General features: G+C 41.2%; 1 protein-coding gene across 1 annotated transcript; it reads left to right on the top strand.

The window, feature by feature from the left end:
• The first annotated feature begins 263 nt into the window (after positions 1-263).
• Positions 264-14,628, top strand: PLA2G12A (phospholipase A2 group XIIA). The gene is given in 4 exon segments (NM_001098063.1): positions 264-553; positions 7,401-7,477; positions 8,635-8,800; positions 11,355-14,628. Coding segments are annotated over 4 exon segments (558 nt in total). The 5' UTR covers positions 264-357; the 3' UTR covers positions 11,474-14,628.
• Positions 14,629-17,711: the final 3,083 nt, after the last annotated feature.

Genomic DNA, 17,711 nt, shown 5'->3' on the forward strand with positions numbered 1-17,711 from the left:
ACGAGCACCAGGTGGTACTGCCTCCCCGGCCAATCGGGAGCACCACACAGGCGAGCGGGCAGGGACCCTGGGCCACTCTGCGTTCCCACCTGCCCCGTGCCTCTGACGCACTACGCTCCGCGCAGGCGCACAGCGCAGCGGCCGGCCCGGGTCCGCGCGTGCGCATCGCCCGCGTTTCTGCCGCGGCAAGGTCTCCCGGCGGGAGGGCTCATTGCGCGCGGCGAGCTCCGCCTTCCAGCCGGGCGGGGGGCGTGGGCATGGAGCCGGCCGCCGTTGCCTAGCCCCGGACCCGCGCCGCTGCCTGGGGCGCCCCGAGGTCTCCGTCGGGTGGACCGGGCGCGGCCTGCCGCTGCGCGGATGGCCCTGCTCGCAGTCCTCCTGGTCCTCTTCCTGACCGCCGGTGGGAGGTGCCAGGAGCAAGCCCAGACCACCGACTGGAGGGCCACCCTGAAGACCATCCGGAACGGCGTTCACAAGATTGACATGTATCTGAACGCCGCCTTGGACCTCCTGGGAGGCGAGGACGGGCTCTGCCAGTATAAGTGCAGTGACGGTGAGGGGGACTCCAGGCCCTGCGGGGCCCATGCTTTCGGGGCTGTTGGGGGGACTGGGGTCGTGGAAGTGTGAGATGCCCGGCGAACCTTGTCGATGCCTTTCTGGCCCTGGTTTGCAAAAACGTAAGCACCGCTAGGATCTTGCCGTTCTTGTGATTGAGCAACCTGCTGATAAGTTCACACCATTGCTTTTAGAATGTGAGAGGTCTCCGGAGAGTACTCTCCATTCTGTTTCATTGCATCTGAAATATATATATATATATATATATATATTTTGCAATTGCATGATGACGATTGCCTAAGACCTTAGTGACATACGCTTCATGGGGATGGAGTGAAACAGACTGATTTTAGAGCCTTTAAATTAGCTGACTATGCAAAACATACGGAGAATTTTCAAGTCATGCTGTTTTATGATAACTTTTTCAAGAATTGGTTTAAGTTTTAAAGCTACAGAAAATAAATTGCGACCTTTGTACAGACTTTGGTGTACTTTATTATTGAGAAAGAGTTCCGATTGACTCTTCTAGAACGGTTCTATCAATACTTGACGGGAATTTTCTTTCCTTAGATGTCAGTGACCTGCCTTCTCATTGTTGGTTGCTATTAATATTATTCTTTTGATTTACTTTTTCATATTTTTAAGCTTGAATTCTGTTTGAATCTGAGGACTTGTTTGGTGTCATTGTTGGTGATAACTTGGTATTTCAGGCAGAGATCTTTCTTTTGAAGCCCTTGACTTTTTTGAATGCCTAAATGCTATAATAGTTCAGATGAGGTACTTGGGCTTCTTTTTTGAAATTCAGAATGCTAAGAGTAATTGGGAGACCATGTTTCCCATATATGTGGACAAGTGTGGGGCCTAGTTAATATCATGTTTGGCAGCTCAAAGTAAAAGGCAACTCGGTGACTTTAGTGGTAAAACTGAACATAGGTGAATTTAAAGGGACTGTCATGTGAAAGCATGATGTAACATGCAGTCATAATTTCTGCTTTTCTGTTAATGCAGGTAAAGAATGAATTATATGTTGTAAGCTATGAACTGCTAAATATTCCTTCTTAAATGTATGCCTGAATGCTACTACCAGTATTCGATCAGGAAAGGTGTTTTTGTCCTTTTAGAGCTTGTTAGGAGGAATAAGAGAGTAGCTTGAAGATCAAATGGTTGCTTTTCTGGAGACAGACGTCACCGTTTTACTTAGTCATCCCCATTCATTAAACAAATATTTGAGTGCCTGGTTTATGGCAGGTGTTCCACCAACTGGAGATTTGGCAGGGAACAAAACCGACAGAAAAATGGGAAAATGGGAAATAAAACCTACAGAATCCGTGTCCATGGCGCTTACATTCTGGTTCGGAGAGACAGTAAACTGAAGACTAAGTAAAATCAGCCAGGTCTGCAGTGTGTGGAGGTCTGAAGTGTGCCAGCACTTCCAGAATAGTGCAGCAAGGAGCCAACGGTGGTGGTTCTGGGAGGCGGTTAGTTTACTCTTTTAAACGGGTTCATGGAAGGCCTCACTAATGAGATACTACTTTAGAAGAAGTCTGAAATGGTGAAGGTGACACCGTGATGAGCTAGGGAAAGAACAATCCAGGCAGAGGCAACAACCAGCATAAAGCACCAGAACTGAAGGGCCAGGCAAGGATGACTGTGTAGGTTTTGGCCTGAGCCAAAGGAAGGATGTAGCTGCCATTTACTGAGAGAGGAAAAGTTGGAAGGATCAGTCTTCATAAACTGATTATGAGTAAGGGTTCTAGAGTTTATTTTATTACATTTAAAATGTCTCTGAAGTTAAACGGATGCTATTCTTTTTCTTTTAACTTGTTGTGTATTGGAGTATAGCTGATTAACAATGTTGCCATAGATTGAGGTGGACAGTAAAGGGACTCAGCCATACATGTACATGTATCCATTCTCCCCCAAACTCCCCTCCCATCCTGGCTGCCACATAACACTGAGCAGAGTTCCCTACGCTGTATAGCAAGACCTTGTTGGTTAGACATTTTAAACATAGCGATGTGTATATGACCATCCCAAACTCCCTAACTATTCCTTCACCCTGCCCTTTCCCTCAGCAACCATATATTGTTCTCTAAGTCTGTGAATCCATTTCTGTTTTGTAAATAAGTTCATTTGTATAATTTCTTTTTAGATTTCACGTATAAGGGGTGTCTGATTCTCCTTATCTGTCTGACTTCACTCAGTGTGACAATCTCTAGGATCCATGGATACTATTCTTATTAAAAATATTGTTTTAATCTTCCCTTTTACTTACACCTCTTCCACAGCCTCACTAAATTTACCCTTTAGAGCAAAGTTTCCAGCATAAAAAACACAAATGAACTTGAGAATTTAGGAAATGGTATGTTTCAGTGAAAATCTTTTTGTGTCTTAGTAAGTACTGTCTGCTCATATAGGACTCATAGGTTCCAAATCACCAAATTAATAATTTTGACATAATGAAAATTGTTCTTTAATTGCTGTTACTTGAGAAGTCTCCCTGGAACAGTGTTTCAACCTTTCCTATATTTTGAAGTGTTGAGTGACCTTATCAGAACCAAATAGAAACAGACAAATCTCAAAACTGGAGGAGCATGGTAATTAAGGGATGTAGCAATAAAGGACATGGCAGCCCACTGCAGCGTTCTTGCCTGGAGAATCCCGTGGACAGAGGAGCCTGGTGGGCTGCTGTCCATGGGGTCGCACAGAGTCGGACTGAAGCGATTTAGCAGCAGCAGCAGCAATAAAGAAGTCAAGGAAGCCTTTAAAAAAAAAAACCAAAAACTTAATGACAGAAGAGGTGTTGAATTAAAGGGCACAGATTTGTTGCATTCATCTATCTTTGCTCTGTGGAAGGAGAAGCTGTATGAAGACTTTCTTCCCCTGGCCATCCTCCCTGGGGTGGGAACAAGGCTTTATTGAGAGTGAAATAAAGTAACTTAGGGGAGAAAACTTAATGGCCACTATTTTTTTTTAACTTTTTTCTCCTTGACAGCAGAGAGGATTGAGGGGAAAAAAAATTTCCAATTTCCTTTGAAATATAGAAAATAAAAATTGGCTTGTAAAGTGTTTTTAATTATGAGTAAGCCATTAATTCATTCAGTGATTAATGTCTTAACAGGATCCCTTTGGCTGTTGTACTGAGAATAAAAAGAATCAAGGGAAATGGAGGGCAGGGAGCAAGAATGGAGGTAGAGTGGCAAGTGCAGGAATTCAGACCAAAAATGGTGGTCCTTTTGTTCCGGTTGGTAGGAATAAAAGTGGTGAGAAGTGGTTGGATTTTGGATATATTTTGAAGGAAGAGCTTAAAAGGTTTACTAATAGCTTAGAAGGAGGGTGTGAGTAGAGTAAAAAAGGATTCCAGAGTTGTTAGTCTTGAGTAATTGTGAGGATGGAGTTGATGTTAACTGAAAGGGGGGATATCATGGAAAAGATAGTTTTGTGATTCATTAGGAAAATAATAGCATATTTGTATGCTTTTGAGAATGACTAGTAGAGAGTAAAAACACTAATGAGGAAAAGAGAAAAGAGAATTACTGGAGTTACAGCCTTTGGTAAATGAGAGGAGTGAGTTCTAGTACATAAATTGATTGGCCAGGAGCAGTGATGGCGTTTCTCTGTTAATTGCAGCAAAGGTGTAGGATACGGGCGCACATGCCGGTTGGGGTAATGTGCACGTTCTCTTCTCATTCCTTGGTTTTCTCAGTGAAGTAGGAATAGAGGTGATGTGCTGAGTGAGAAGGTGGGAATGAAAATGTTGGTTCTTGTTGTTTAGTCGGTCAGTGATGTCCGATTTCTTTTTCAACCCCGTGGACTGTAGGCCACCAGGCTCCTCTGTCCATAGGGGTTTCCTAGGAAGAATACTGCAGTGGGTTGCCATTTCCCCAGGAAGTATTGGAGATTGAGGAAAATAGGAGAGTGAGTATACTAGGGGGAAAAAGTGGCATTAGGGCTTTTTGGAGATTAATAATCAGAAATTTAAATTCTCAAGTGTTTGAGAAAACAGGTTGGAGTTCTGTACTGTGCTTCCTGCAAAATGCAGTAGTAAGAGCTTTCTGAGACCCAGTAGCCTTCCCCTTATGCCTCTCATCTGCTTCAGTGTCTTTCAGGTGAAAGACATTGGTCTGTTGAAAATATTTAAACCAAATTAAGAAACATATGTAGAAAAGAACTACCTTTGTCTTAGTCCAGGTGGATCTTTAGATTTCAACTGCCCATGCAGATGATAAAATGGAAAGCATTAAGATAAGAGCAGTTGTTGAGTTAAAAAATGAGGTCAGTGAATAGTATTTGCGTGTAGTTGTGCGAAGTGGGTTTGGTTTGTTTTTAAAACTCTTATTCATAGCCCATTTTCCCTTTAGCTTTCTGTACACAAATGCTGAGAAATTATACTTTGTAATTTCTGCTTATGTATTTTAGGAGACAGTGACCACAACACACTATGGATTTTTGGTTTGACTCATGTTGTTTCTTCTGCTGTTGAGTTTTTACTTGTGCTGTGTATTAGTCTACTCAGGTTGATGTAATGAAATACCACAGACTGGGTGATGTAAACCACAGGAGATTATTTCTTACAGTTCTGAAGGCTAAAAAGTCCGAGATCAAGGTTGAGCCAACCCTTCTCTATGGTGAGGGCCCTCTTCCTGGCTTGCAGACCTCGGCCTTCATGCATGGTGGGGGCGGGGAGTGCAGGAAAGCAAGTTCTCTGGGCCTCTTCTTAAAAGGGTACCAATCCCGTCAGGAGGCCCCTACCCTTGTGACCTCATCTAAACATAATTACCTCCCAAAGAACCTATCACCAAATGCATTGATAGGGCTGCAGCATATAAATTTGGGTGTGGGGAAACACAGTTTAATTACTAGCACTTAGTAAAAACTGGCACCCAGTAGAAGTGCTAAGTACTTTTAATGTTCAGCAGCTTCTAATACCATTTATAACAACATTTAAAATAGTATTAATACAGTTGTAATCTTGGTATCCATATCGAATTAACCTTTTTTTCTTTTTCTTAAACTCTTCTCTATTTATTTAAAATTTTTAAAATTTTATATTTGCGTATAGTTGCTTTACAGTGTTATGTTAGTTTCAGGTATATAGCAGAGCTATTTAGTTATTGTTTTTCAGTCGCTAAGTCGTGTCTGGCTCTTTGCCACCGCGTGAACTGCAGTCTGCGGGCTTCTCTGTCCATCACTGTCTCCCTGAGATTCCCCGAACTCATGTGCATTGAGTCAGTCAGGGTCTTTTCCAGTGAGTCAGCTCTTTGCATCAGGTGACCAAAGTATTGGAGCTTCAGCTTCAGCACCAGTCCTTCCAATGAATATTCAGGGTTGATTTCCTTTAGAACTGACTGGATCTCCTTGTAGTCCAAGGGACTCTCAAGTCTTCTCTAGCACCACAGTTTGAAAGTGTCAGTTCTTCGGTGCTCAGCCTTCTTTATGGTCCAACTCTCACATCCATGTTTATTTATACAGGTACATATATCTATTCTTTTTCAGATTCTTTTCCCATATAGATTATTACACAGAATTGAGTGGAGTTCCCTGTGTTGTACCATAGGTGTGGGTTGATTATTTTATATAGTAGTATGTATATGTAAATCCCCAACCACCTAGTGTATCCCTCCCCCTACACCTTTTCCATTTGGTAACCATAAGTGTGTTTTCTAAGTCTGTAAGTATTTCTGTTTTGGAATAGATTGATTTGTACCATTCTTTTAGATTTCAGATATAAGTGACATCGGAGAAGACAATGGCACCCCACTCCAGTACTCTTGCCTGGAAAACCCCATGGATGGAGGAGCCTGGAAGGCTGCAGTCCATGGGGTCGCTGAGGGTCAGATACAACTGAGTGACTTCACTTTCACTTTTCACTTTCATGCATTGGAGAAGGAAATGGCAACCCACTCCAGTGTTCTTGCCTGGAGAATCCCAGGGACGGGGGAGCCTGGTGGGCTGCCGTCTATGGGGTCGTACAGAGTCGGACACGACTGAAGCGACTTAGCAGCAGCAGCAGCAGCAGAAGTGATATGTCTTTCTCTGTCTTACTTCACTTAGTATGATAGTCTCTAGGGCCATCCATGTTGCTGCAAATGGCATTATTTCATCCTTTTTTATGGCCGTGGAAAATGCCATTGTATTTACGTACCACATCTTTATCCATTCATCTGTTGATAGACATTCAGGTTGTTTCTCAATGGTAAAGAATAGGCCTGCAATTCAGGAGATGCCAGTTCTGTCCCTGGGTTGGGAAGATCCCCTGGAGGAGGAAATGGCAACCCACTCCAGTATTCTTGCCTGGGAAATCCCATGGACAGAGGAGCCTGACAGACTACAGTCTCTGGGGTCTCAAAGAATCCCAGACGACTGAGCGACTAACACACACAGTAGTTATGGAGGTTTGTGTGCAATGGAGCAGTGACTGAGGTTCGTAAGATACAGTTCTTGCCCTGTAGATTTTAACCTAAAAATATAAGCATTAGAACGTGCAGGAAAATAGGTTGGATTTATGTTTCATACATATGGACCCAGTCTGGCCTGTAAGCTCTGGAATAGAAGTCCAGAATAAGGATTTATATGTGTGTATGGTGTAGAATCACAAATAAACTGTCAGAACACTTTATGAACTGCCATCTATGTGTACATCTATACATTTGTACATATTTTGCTTGAGAAGTAAAAATAATTTGGTAGACAAATCAGCATTTTTAAGGCTCATCCAATTTAACACATATTCACTTATGTCAGCATCAAACAGTAAATATTTCCAAGGCTAGTCCAGCATATTGTAAACTGTGTATTTTCTAACATATTTGAGAATTAATTTTTATAACATTTGTATTTTATAGGATCTAAGCCTTTCCCACGTTATGGATATAAACCCTCCCCACCGAATGGATGTGGCTCCCCACTGTTTGGTGTTCATGTAAATATTATTCTTTATTTGTAAGTTTTTATGATTGGTAGTCTTTGTAACACTTGATAAACCATCAGTGTGTTCTCAGGTTCAGAAATAATTTTCTTTGTTATAATAGTGATCTTCTATAGCTAAAACACAATAAGTTCTAATGGAACTAAATAATGTAAAAGTCATGTTTTGTTTTTTCTAATCCTGTAGATGTTAATACCATTTAAATGATATTTCCTTTATGTCACAAATATGATTGAAAAGTTTGGAGTATAGAAGTAACACTACTTAGGATGAAAAAGTATAGGAAAGCATAGGATTGTCTGGGTTGAAACCAGACTGAGTGGGATAGCTGTGTGTTTGTTATAAGGGAGGCTGAATCTGAGCCAATGTTATGGGAAGAAAATGTTTTGTGAAAGTGATTCCTGGACACAAAGGTTTTGCATATAAAATTACTTTAAATAAAAGGAATAATAGTATCTTTAGGGAATTGGCGAACACTTAAAGATTAAACATAAAAACCAAAAAAAAAAATTCAGTTGTAGGAGCTTAGACGTTATCAGTGACATTTCGTAAAAAGGACATTGTATTGAGAATCTGCCTGCAAGGCAGGAGACCCAGGTTCAATCTCTGGGTCAGAAGATCCCCTGGAGGAGGGCATGGCTATCCACTCTAGTATTCTTGCCTGGAGAACCTCATGGACAGTGGAGCCTGACGGGCTACAGTCCATGGGGTCACAAAGAGTAGGATACGACTGAGTAACACTAACACTGTATTAAGGGAGGAGGTACAAACTACTTTGGAATGGCCAAAAGTCATACTTGTGTAGCCCCTGAAAAAAATCTTCTAAAGTTCCTATCTTTATCTTTTTGTTTTTAAAATTATGTTTTATGTCTTGGAAATTGTTTGCTATCAGCAGATGACTGCAGATACTCTAAGATGGCAAAATAGGGAGCTTTGGGGCACGGTTTCGAGGGAGAGGATGCAGTAACCTGGGGGGTGCAAGTGAGAGTAATGGAGAGAGATTTAACCTGAAGAACATTTGGAGGCAGAAACAAATTTTGAAAATTATCTATACAACAGTATTGTCTTTGATTTCTAAGTCTCTTTGAATGTACTACTTCAGAGAAAGGTTGAATTTCATCAACAATAATCCATCCAAATATCGCTTTCAGCTTAACATTGGCATCCCTTCCCTGACAAAGTGCTGCAACCAACATGACCGGTGCTATGAGACCTGCGGCAAAAGCAAAAACGACTGTGATGAGGCGTTTCAGTCTTGCCTGTCCAAGATTTGCAGAGATGTGCAGAAAACACTGGGGCTGGCTCAGCACGTGCAGGGTAAGGCTGATTTCATGCCATGGGGGTGAGCATGTGTTAGTATCAGATTCAGAGAAGGCAGTAGCACCCCACTCCAGTACTCTTGCCTGGAAAACCCCATGGACGGAGGAGCCTGGTGGGCTGCAGTCCATGGGGTCACGAAGAGTCGGACATGACTGAGCGACTTCCCTTTCACTTTTCACTTTCATGCATTGGAGAAGGAAATGGCAACCCACTCCAGTGTTCTTTCCTGGAGAATCCCAGGGACGGGGGAGCCTGGTGGGCTGCCGTCTATGGGGTCGCACAGAGTCGGACACGACTGAAGCGACTTAGCGGCAGCAGCAGTATCAGATTTACTGACAGAAATCTCTCACTCTGTATTACCTTATCTGTTGTGACACAGTCCTATCAATTTCCCGAGATGATTTTGTCATCTAAAATGATTTACAGTCATGAAGCAAAAAGTGGTAGGGAACCTTGGGAGCAGGGTGTGTGAGACGGTGAAGAATTCATCCAAGATCTTGTGCCCTGTAGTACAGTCCTAATTATCCAGAGCCTGAAGTTCGAAACTCTGGATCCAGTGAAGTTCCCAGTATAGCACAGTGGATTTGGAGTAGGAAGTTCCAAAGATTTGCATCTTAACTCTGTCTCTGTGTTGGGAAGGTTCTCAAAACCCACCCCCAGGCTCAGTGATTTGCTAAGTGGACTCATGGGGCTCAGCATGGAGTCCTATTCATGGTGATGGTTATTGCAGAGTCAGCAAAGATGACTGGGTGTTTCAGTATCCTCATTTATAGAATGAGAATGATAATACCCATCTTGTAGAGTTGTCATAAGGGTAAAATGAGCTATTTGTAGAAATACACATTGCTGTACAAAGCAGTAGTTAACAAGATTTTTTTTTCCCCTACTGACAAGCCAAAGAATATACCATACACTGAAATAACAAGAGGAAGGGCAATAAGAGGCAGGAAAGGAAATTGCCATTTTTAAGCACTTTCCATAAGATACTGTGCTAGATACTTGAGACATGTTTTCATTGATGTTCACAGAAACCCAAAGTACTAGTTGGCATTATGCCCCTTTCTAAAGGAAGGAAACTGAGGTTCAGAAAGAAGTAACTTGTCCCAAGTTACATACATCTGTCTACTCCAGTATTCCCCAAGTCTCACAGGTATCTTGGATTTTGAAATCCTATTATTAGTAATAACTAGAAAGTAATAAGAAGGAGGAAATCTCTGTTCCAAGTGAAGCTTGAACTCACTCTCTCTGGATCCCTTTAAATGCTTTTGGCTAAGGTAAACTAGTTGTCCAGCTGAAGCACAGATACATGTCATTTCTGCTTTCTGACCAAAGGATATACTAATGTTAAATGATGAAACCGATTTCCTTGTAATTTCCTATTTAATAATCATAACCTTTACACTCTGCAGTTAGTTGTATTCCTTAATGGCGCAGTCTTTTGGAAACTTTGAAAATGCCAAGAATTTGTAATGAAAAGTTTCTTTCTTAACCTGAATGTTGGAAACTAGAAGTATTTGAATAACTAAAAATCACTCTGTGCCACGTCTCTGTAAGTATATTAAGATAATCTTGGACTTCCCTGATGGTGCGGTGGATAAGAATCCGCCTGCCAATCCAGGAGACACAGGTTCGGTCCCTGGTCTGGGAAGATCCCACATGCCATGGAGCAATGAAGCCCACGTGCCACAGCTAGAGCCTGTGTTCTAGAGCCCGCGAGCCACAACTGCTGAAACCCGCTTGCCCTAGAGCCCATTCTGGGCTACAAGAGAAGTCACTGCAGTGAGCAAAGGCCATGCACCACCACAAAGCGTAGCCCCCACTCCCTGAGACTCGAGAAAGTCGGTGAACAAAAATGAAGACCCAGTGCAGCCAAGAAAATTTTTTAAAAAATGTTAAAAAATAGATCATCTTACCTGGGTGTTCTAGGTTTCTTAGAATAAGAAAAGTTAAATCTATTGTCTTTTCTTACAGTCTTTCAAAAAATTAAGAATTCCCACCAGAGGAAAAACACCTTCGATTCCTGTGTCTCCTCTCCCTAGCCACATTTGGATATTGGTCAAAGAGAGAGACTGAGGTCCATTTACTTTAAGCCTCTTAAATGTGTGACCATTAAAAGCTATTGGCTTATAATTAAATGTTTTGAGGTTTCTCCATTTTTAACCTTCACTTTTTTCTGCACCTAAAAGTCACTCCTTAAAGAGCAAACTGAAGAGTGTCATCAGGCTTCTCTGTTAATGGTATTTTTCAGATACCAGGGAAACTAACAGATAAGCTTATCAGTGCTACTGAGAGAGACTCATTGTCTGGTACAAAAAGTTGGGTTGAATAGTTGCATGCAAAGAAAACATACAGGTGAAGAGGCTGAAATGAAAAGTCTTTGTATGTACGTTTATGTGACTAGTTTGCGAGCGCTTGGGAAGATGTTCACCTAAAATAGATTTAAGCGCCCACCAAGGCCGTGCCTGACACTGGGCTGAAACGTGTAATATATGTGACGAGTGAGTGATGCTTTGCAGTTGCCCAGCAGTGATGGCACTTTCTTACTTTGCAGCCTGTGAAACCACTGTGGAGCTCTTGTTTGACAGCGTCATACACTTAGGCTGTAAGCCGTACTTGGACAGCCAACGAGCCGCATGTAGGTGTCGCTACGAAGAAAAAACCGATCTTTGAAGAAGATGCTGACAAGTGGTGACAGCAGATGAGGACAGAAGAACATAACCCTTGACAAAGAGCTAATGTCTTTACAGCCTGAAGTTGCCTTATTTTTGTGACAGGATTATTTTAAGACCTTACTCTGACATTAAAGCTTCAAGCTACAGAGACAAATGCAGGTTATCTTCCCAGACATTGCTGCCTTAGTGTGCCGCATTGCCGTGACCGGTCACAGAACGCGGTGCGTGGTAAGGGGGGCATTTTTTAAAGAAAGAGTATGACTCAGTTTTCACAACTGTATTTACCAAAAAATAAGGTCAAACGTGAAATTCATGATAAGGTATGTTCAACATCATCTTATTTGGAAATATGGTGAACTCTTCACTTAGAAGTATGTTTGTTTTCTGTAAAATTTAAAATATACATATATGCCCAGAAGGATCTGACTTTTATTTTTGCTCTTTTAATTAACACATACTATACAGTTTTTCCATAGCCCACTGAAACATAATGAATAAGCCACATTTCCATGAATGATGGGACTAGTCACAAGCACAAGGGCATGTCTGTTTCTCTTGTAAAATTGGAACCATCTGCTGGGACCTCTTAGGAAGCAAAACTAGTATATCTAGGTATTAATATAATGTGCCTACAAGATGACATGAACAAAATTCAGAAGCGTAGCCATTCCCATTTTATGAACCACTCATGACAAATGCCGTATTTTGCTATAATTTGCCTATTGGAGAAAAGATGGATTCAGTAAGACAAAATGACGAGTTGTTTAACACACATCAGAGCAATATAATCTATTATGCTTTGGTATTTACTCCTTAGTACTTGCTTTTCATAATAGATTTGGGGATATTTTTTAAAATACTGTAAACCTTTTACTAATACTGGCCTTAACAAAATTGTTCTTGATATTGTTGGGTTTTTTTTTCTTTTAAGTCTTTAAACTTTGGAATCAAAAGAGATGGAAAACAAGATACAAAAAACTGTCTTTTATAGAGCTCAATTTGTGCTGAAAATTATTAATGCATATTTAAGAGCAAATCCCAGAACTTTAGCTGCCTCTGAAAAAATCTCTTCAGCCCCTTGGGAACTTCAGCTGTGTCTCTCTACCATTCTTTGCTTACCACTGGCTGTTGACTTTCCCTAGCGCAAGCTGTGTATGTCTTCTGGGTAACCTGTGGCCAAAGTTATTAAGATAAACCGCTTGGAAAGTCAGAGAAAGACAATACCAGGGGAAATGGTTCTTTTTAAATCACTAAATCTTTTTAAATCATTGAGAAGAACTAAAATATGTTTTGGAAAAAGACCACATTTCCTAACTTGGAATATATGTCATTGCTAAGAACTTGATACTCCCCCAACTGAGATGATGGCGCTCTTCTGCTAACAGATGTCCTCTGTTAAACAAAGCAAATGTGTGCCTCAGGGCTAAGTAAGCAAACTAGACTCCAGTCAGCAATATTTGACCGGGTAGCTTTAAACTTAAAATAGATTCATGGATTTTCTTGGCAACCTTGGCTTTCTCAAGAGGACAAAGTCAGAATGTCTTTGTAAAATATTTAATTCATTATCATAAATGTACAGATATCAGTAGAAGCAGCTTTTATGTTCAGATTTTTAAAAACTTGTCTAGGAATAATTTTAGGTTTACCAAAAAGTTGCAAAGATAGTATAGAGGCTTCTCATATACACTTTATCCCTGATGTTAACTAAGGCGCCAACATTGGTTGGTTCTGTTAATGCAACTCTAGACTTTATTTGAAGAAGGCAATGGCATCCCACTCCAGTACTCTTGCCTGGAAAATCCCATGGATGGAGGAGCCTGGAAGGCTGCAGTCCATGAGGTCGCTGAGGGTTGGACACGACTGAGTGACTTCACTTTCACTTTTCACTTTTCTGCATTGGAGACGGAAATGGCAACCCACTCCAGTGTTCTTGCCTGGAGAATCCCAGGGACAGGGAGCCCGATGGGCTGCCGTCTATGGGGTCGCGCAGAGTCGGACACGACTGAAGTGACGTAGCAGCAGCAGACTTTATTTGACTTGCACTAGTTTTTCCACTAATGGCATTTTTCTTTTCCAGGATCCACTCTAGGATACCACACTGCGGTTAGTCATCATGTCTAATTAGCCTCTAGTCTGTGATGGTTCCTCTGTCTTTCCTTGTTTTCCTTGACAGTTTTGAGAAGTACCAGTCGGGTGTCCTGTAGAATGTCCCTCAATTTGGGTTAGTCTTTCCTTGTGTTTGGACTAGGGTTATAGATTTTTAGGAAGAAAACCAAGAGTTGACCAGTTCTTCTCATCAAATCATACTGGTAGTTGATTGTTACCAGCTCGTTAGGTTAACTCTAGACATTTGGTTAAGGTAGTAGTTGTTAGTTTTCTCCACTCTGAAGTTACTATTTTTCCCTTCCTATGCTTCTGTTCTTTGGAAACCAGTCACCAAGTACTGGCTGTGGTAGGTGGGGGATGGGCAAGATCACATTCCACATTTTGATAGGGGATTATATCTAGATATACTACTTGAAATTCTTGTTAATCTCCCCCTCACCCACTTATTATTCAGTTATTTGTATTAGTATGGATTCATGCTTATTTCTTTTGTACTCTGGGTAATAGATACAAATCCTTTCAGCTTGGCTGTTGGGAATTAGGTCAGGTTGACTCTGTATGTGTTTGACCTGCACCCTCCTTTTAACTTTTGAGCATCTCCATACTTTCTAGCCAGAAAGTAGGAAAGTTGCTTCAGGCTCATCTTCTATATTCCCCACCCCAGCCCTAGAATCAGCATCTTTTCAAAGGTTACTTTGATTGAAGAATGGTTTCCAGTGGCATGTAGAAACCAAGATCTGGACAGTGGATAGCTTGTTTCTACTAGGGTGTCACTGCTTCGAGACCCTCCCACCAAACAGAGCTAGGAAATATATGTATACTAACCAATGTACATATCTGTAATTACTTATGTGTATATATATTAAGCTGTCTTCACTTGAATTCTGTACAACAGGGCATATATTTAAGTTTTAAGGATGGTATTTTCCTTATCTACAGAACACATTAATGAAAAAACAAAATCACATGCCAAAAACCTAGCTTTTAGCAGGTCTTTGCATGACATATATTGATATTTTAAAATAATAAAACTATATTGCCTTCAAACAATGCCTGTCTTTTTAAAGTCTTTTGACTCACCTCTTCCAGGGACAGATATGGCTGTACTCATTTCATAGTTGGAGAAACCGAGGTACAAAGAAGTTGCAATGAAGACAATTAAAAGACGAGGGCAAAAGCAAATTAAACCCATCTTCTTGAACAGGCTTTCTTCAGTGACCCCCCCAGAATAGTCTAGACTAGTAGGACTAATTAAAAGGTTGTTTTGTTAGCTTATAACTACTTCTCCCTAAAGTAAAAATGTGCTATTTCTGTCAGTATGGATAGAAGCACAAGATTGTCAGGTCAAAATGATCATTATTTTATGTACAAAACAGGAATAACATCTACCAAAGTGAAGATAATGGAGTCTTTCTGTAAAAACAACTCTCTTTTGTAGACTGGCTTTATTAACTTTAGGGAGTAGAATGAGACCGATTAGGTAAGGACCCTTCCACACAGATAACGTTGCATTGGCCACAGTTCACAGACACTACCTGCAGTGCATCCAAGCCTTGCAGAACACCTGGCTCTGATGCTTGAAACAGCCCCCTCAGTTTGCTGTTTTTCCTCAGAGTGTTGGTTCAACCAGTATACGAAACAGAACTAAATGAAGAGTTACCAATCAAAATACCTGAAACTAGACCAACAGTGTCATCTTTGCATTCAGGCTGCAGTGATGTTATGCTTGGTTTGGTCTCAGGCTTAATTTGGTTTCCGAAACACCCTTCAGTCTCCTTGCTGACTGCTTAACAATGCTTGTCTTTGTTGGCTCTCAAATGTTGGAATCAGAATTATAAAAATTCGGTATAGGAAAAAACAAGGTTTAGTGGGGATAAACACTGAAAAAAGAAAGCCCACGTTTTAAGTTTTAGAATTCTCTCTGAATTTAACTTTAGCCCATATATTTCATTCCTTGGATAGGTAACAGTTGACTAAGAGCTTCAGTTTCAGTAAATTCCATAAAAGTGACTATTATAATGGCAAGAATCAAGCCATCCTGTCAGGTAACTTTTGGTCTTTAGTATATCTTAATTATTTTAATAATATGGATATGCTATGAGTTCTTTTTTTTCATTCTTTGAGAAGGACCAGATTGCTCGGTAGAATTCTAATCCGTCTGTGTCTCAAATGAGAGCATGCTGCAGAGTCACTGGAGGGCTTGTTAAAATAAACTCCTGGACCCCACCTGCAGTTTCTCATCCATAATGTCTACACAGGTCCCAAGAGTTTGCATTTCTAGTATGTTCCCAGATGATGTGGACACTGCTGGTTCGGAGGCCATAGTTTGAGAACTGTCTAGATAATCTTCAGCAGCTAAAAATAACACCGACCAAAAGCTTATTGTGGGCTGGGTACTATTCTAGGAGTTTGGCAGTTTCTGTCTTAACTATTGAATTAATTTGGTCCCCATTTTAAAGAGAAGAATGTGAAGCTGCGAGTGGTTAAACTGCCTTAATTGTCCAAAGCCTCACAGCCAATAAACTGATGGAGCAAGGATTAGAACCTTGGCAGCCTATTTCCCAATCACAGACACCCTTTTTCATGGGGTTAGGGTGAGGGGATAGCTATTGCTTTAAAAGGCTAAAATTTAGCACTTACAATTTTGAAATGGCTATCCTAATACTTTATACTTACATTTCCTAAGGTAAATAAATCTTTAAAATATATCACCCCATATGCTCTAAAGGCAATACAGTATTCTGAGATAACAAACATCTGGGGGGAAAATTTAATTGCTTTCATCTGTTCCTTTCAGGTAAATGGAAGGTTAGCCAATTGGAGTTCCACTTCTATATAAGGAGTATTTTTAGGGCTCAAGTAGAGGAGACCATGAAAAGTAGGCTGAAGAACAGGAAGCTCTGGTGGTCAGATAACTCATTCAAATTGGGTAAAGTCCAGAGTACAAATGCTGAAATTATGAATCTCATTCAATGGGTAAATATTTATTGAGTACCTTCTACATCCTAAGCAACTTCCTGGTAATAGTCAAACCAAAAGAAAGCCAAGTCTACTTTCAATATGCTTAAGATGGTGGCAATAAAAATTTACTGAGCTTTTCACAAGCCAGGCACTGTTCTAAATACAGTAATTTAACTCAATTGTCTCAACCAGCTTATGAGGGACATACTGATACTCCATGTCTTCACTGCACTAGGAACAAAGTGATTTCAGAAATATTTTATACCTACAATAAAACGAACAGTAAATGGCATGGAAGGAAAGTTATGACCAACCTAGACAGCATATTAAAAAGCAGAGACATTACTTTGCCAACAAAGGTCCACCTAGTCAAGGCTATGGTTTTTCCAGTGGTCATGTATGGATGTGAGAGTTGGACTGTGAAGAAAGCTGAGTGCTGAAGAATTGATGCTTTTGAACTGTGGTGTTAGAGAAGACTCTTGAGAATCCCTTGGACTGCAAGGAGATCCAACCAGTCCATCATAAAGGAGATCAGTCCTGAGTGTTCATTGGAAGGACTGATGTTGAAGCTGAAACTCCCAATACTTTGGCCACGTGATGCGAAGAGCTGATTCATTGGGAAAGACCCTGATGCTGGGAAAGATTGAGGGCAGGAGGAGAAGGGGACCACAGAGCATGAGATGGTTGAATGGCATCACCGACTCTATGGACATGGGTTTGGGTGGACTCTGGGAGTTGGTGATGGACAGGGAGGCAAGGCGTGCTGCGGTTCATGGGGTCGCAAAGAGTCAGACACGACTGAGCGACTGAACTGAACTGAAATGGAAGGGGTCAGTAAAATCCTTTGATTTCATATTCTGTGTGCTTTTTTGAACCACAGCACATGTAGGAAGTTAGATTTTAGTTTTCTCTCATATAAAAGGGTGATATTTATAGAAGGGTGAATGCTAAGTTGCTTCAGTCATGTCTGACTTTTTGCGACCCTATGGACCATAGCCTGCCAGGCTCCTCTGGCCATGGGATTCTCCAGGCAGGAATACTGGAGTGAGTTACCATGAGCTCCTCCAGGGGATCTTCCTGACCCAGGAATTGAACCTTGTCTCTGGCATCCAGCACTGGCAGGCCAGTTCTTTACCACTAGCGCCTCCTATGGTGATGGTTTAGTCACT

The sequence above is a fragment of the Bos taurus genome, chromosome 6 (assembly GCF_002263795.3).
Source record: "Bos taurus isolate L1 Dominette 01449 registration number 42190680 breed Hereford chromosome 6, ARS-UCD2.0, whole genome shotgun sequence".
Taxonomy (NCBI): Eukaryota; Metazoa; Chordata; class Mammalia; order Artiodactyla; family Bovidae; genus Bos; species Bos taurus.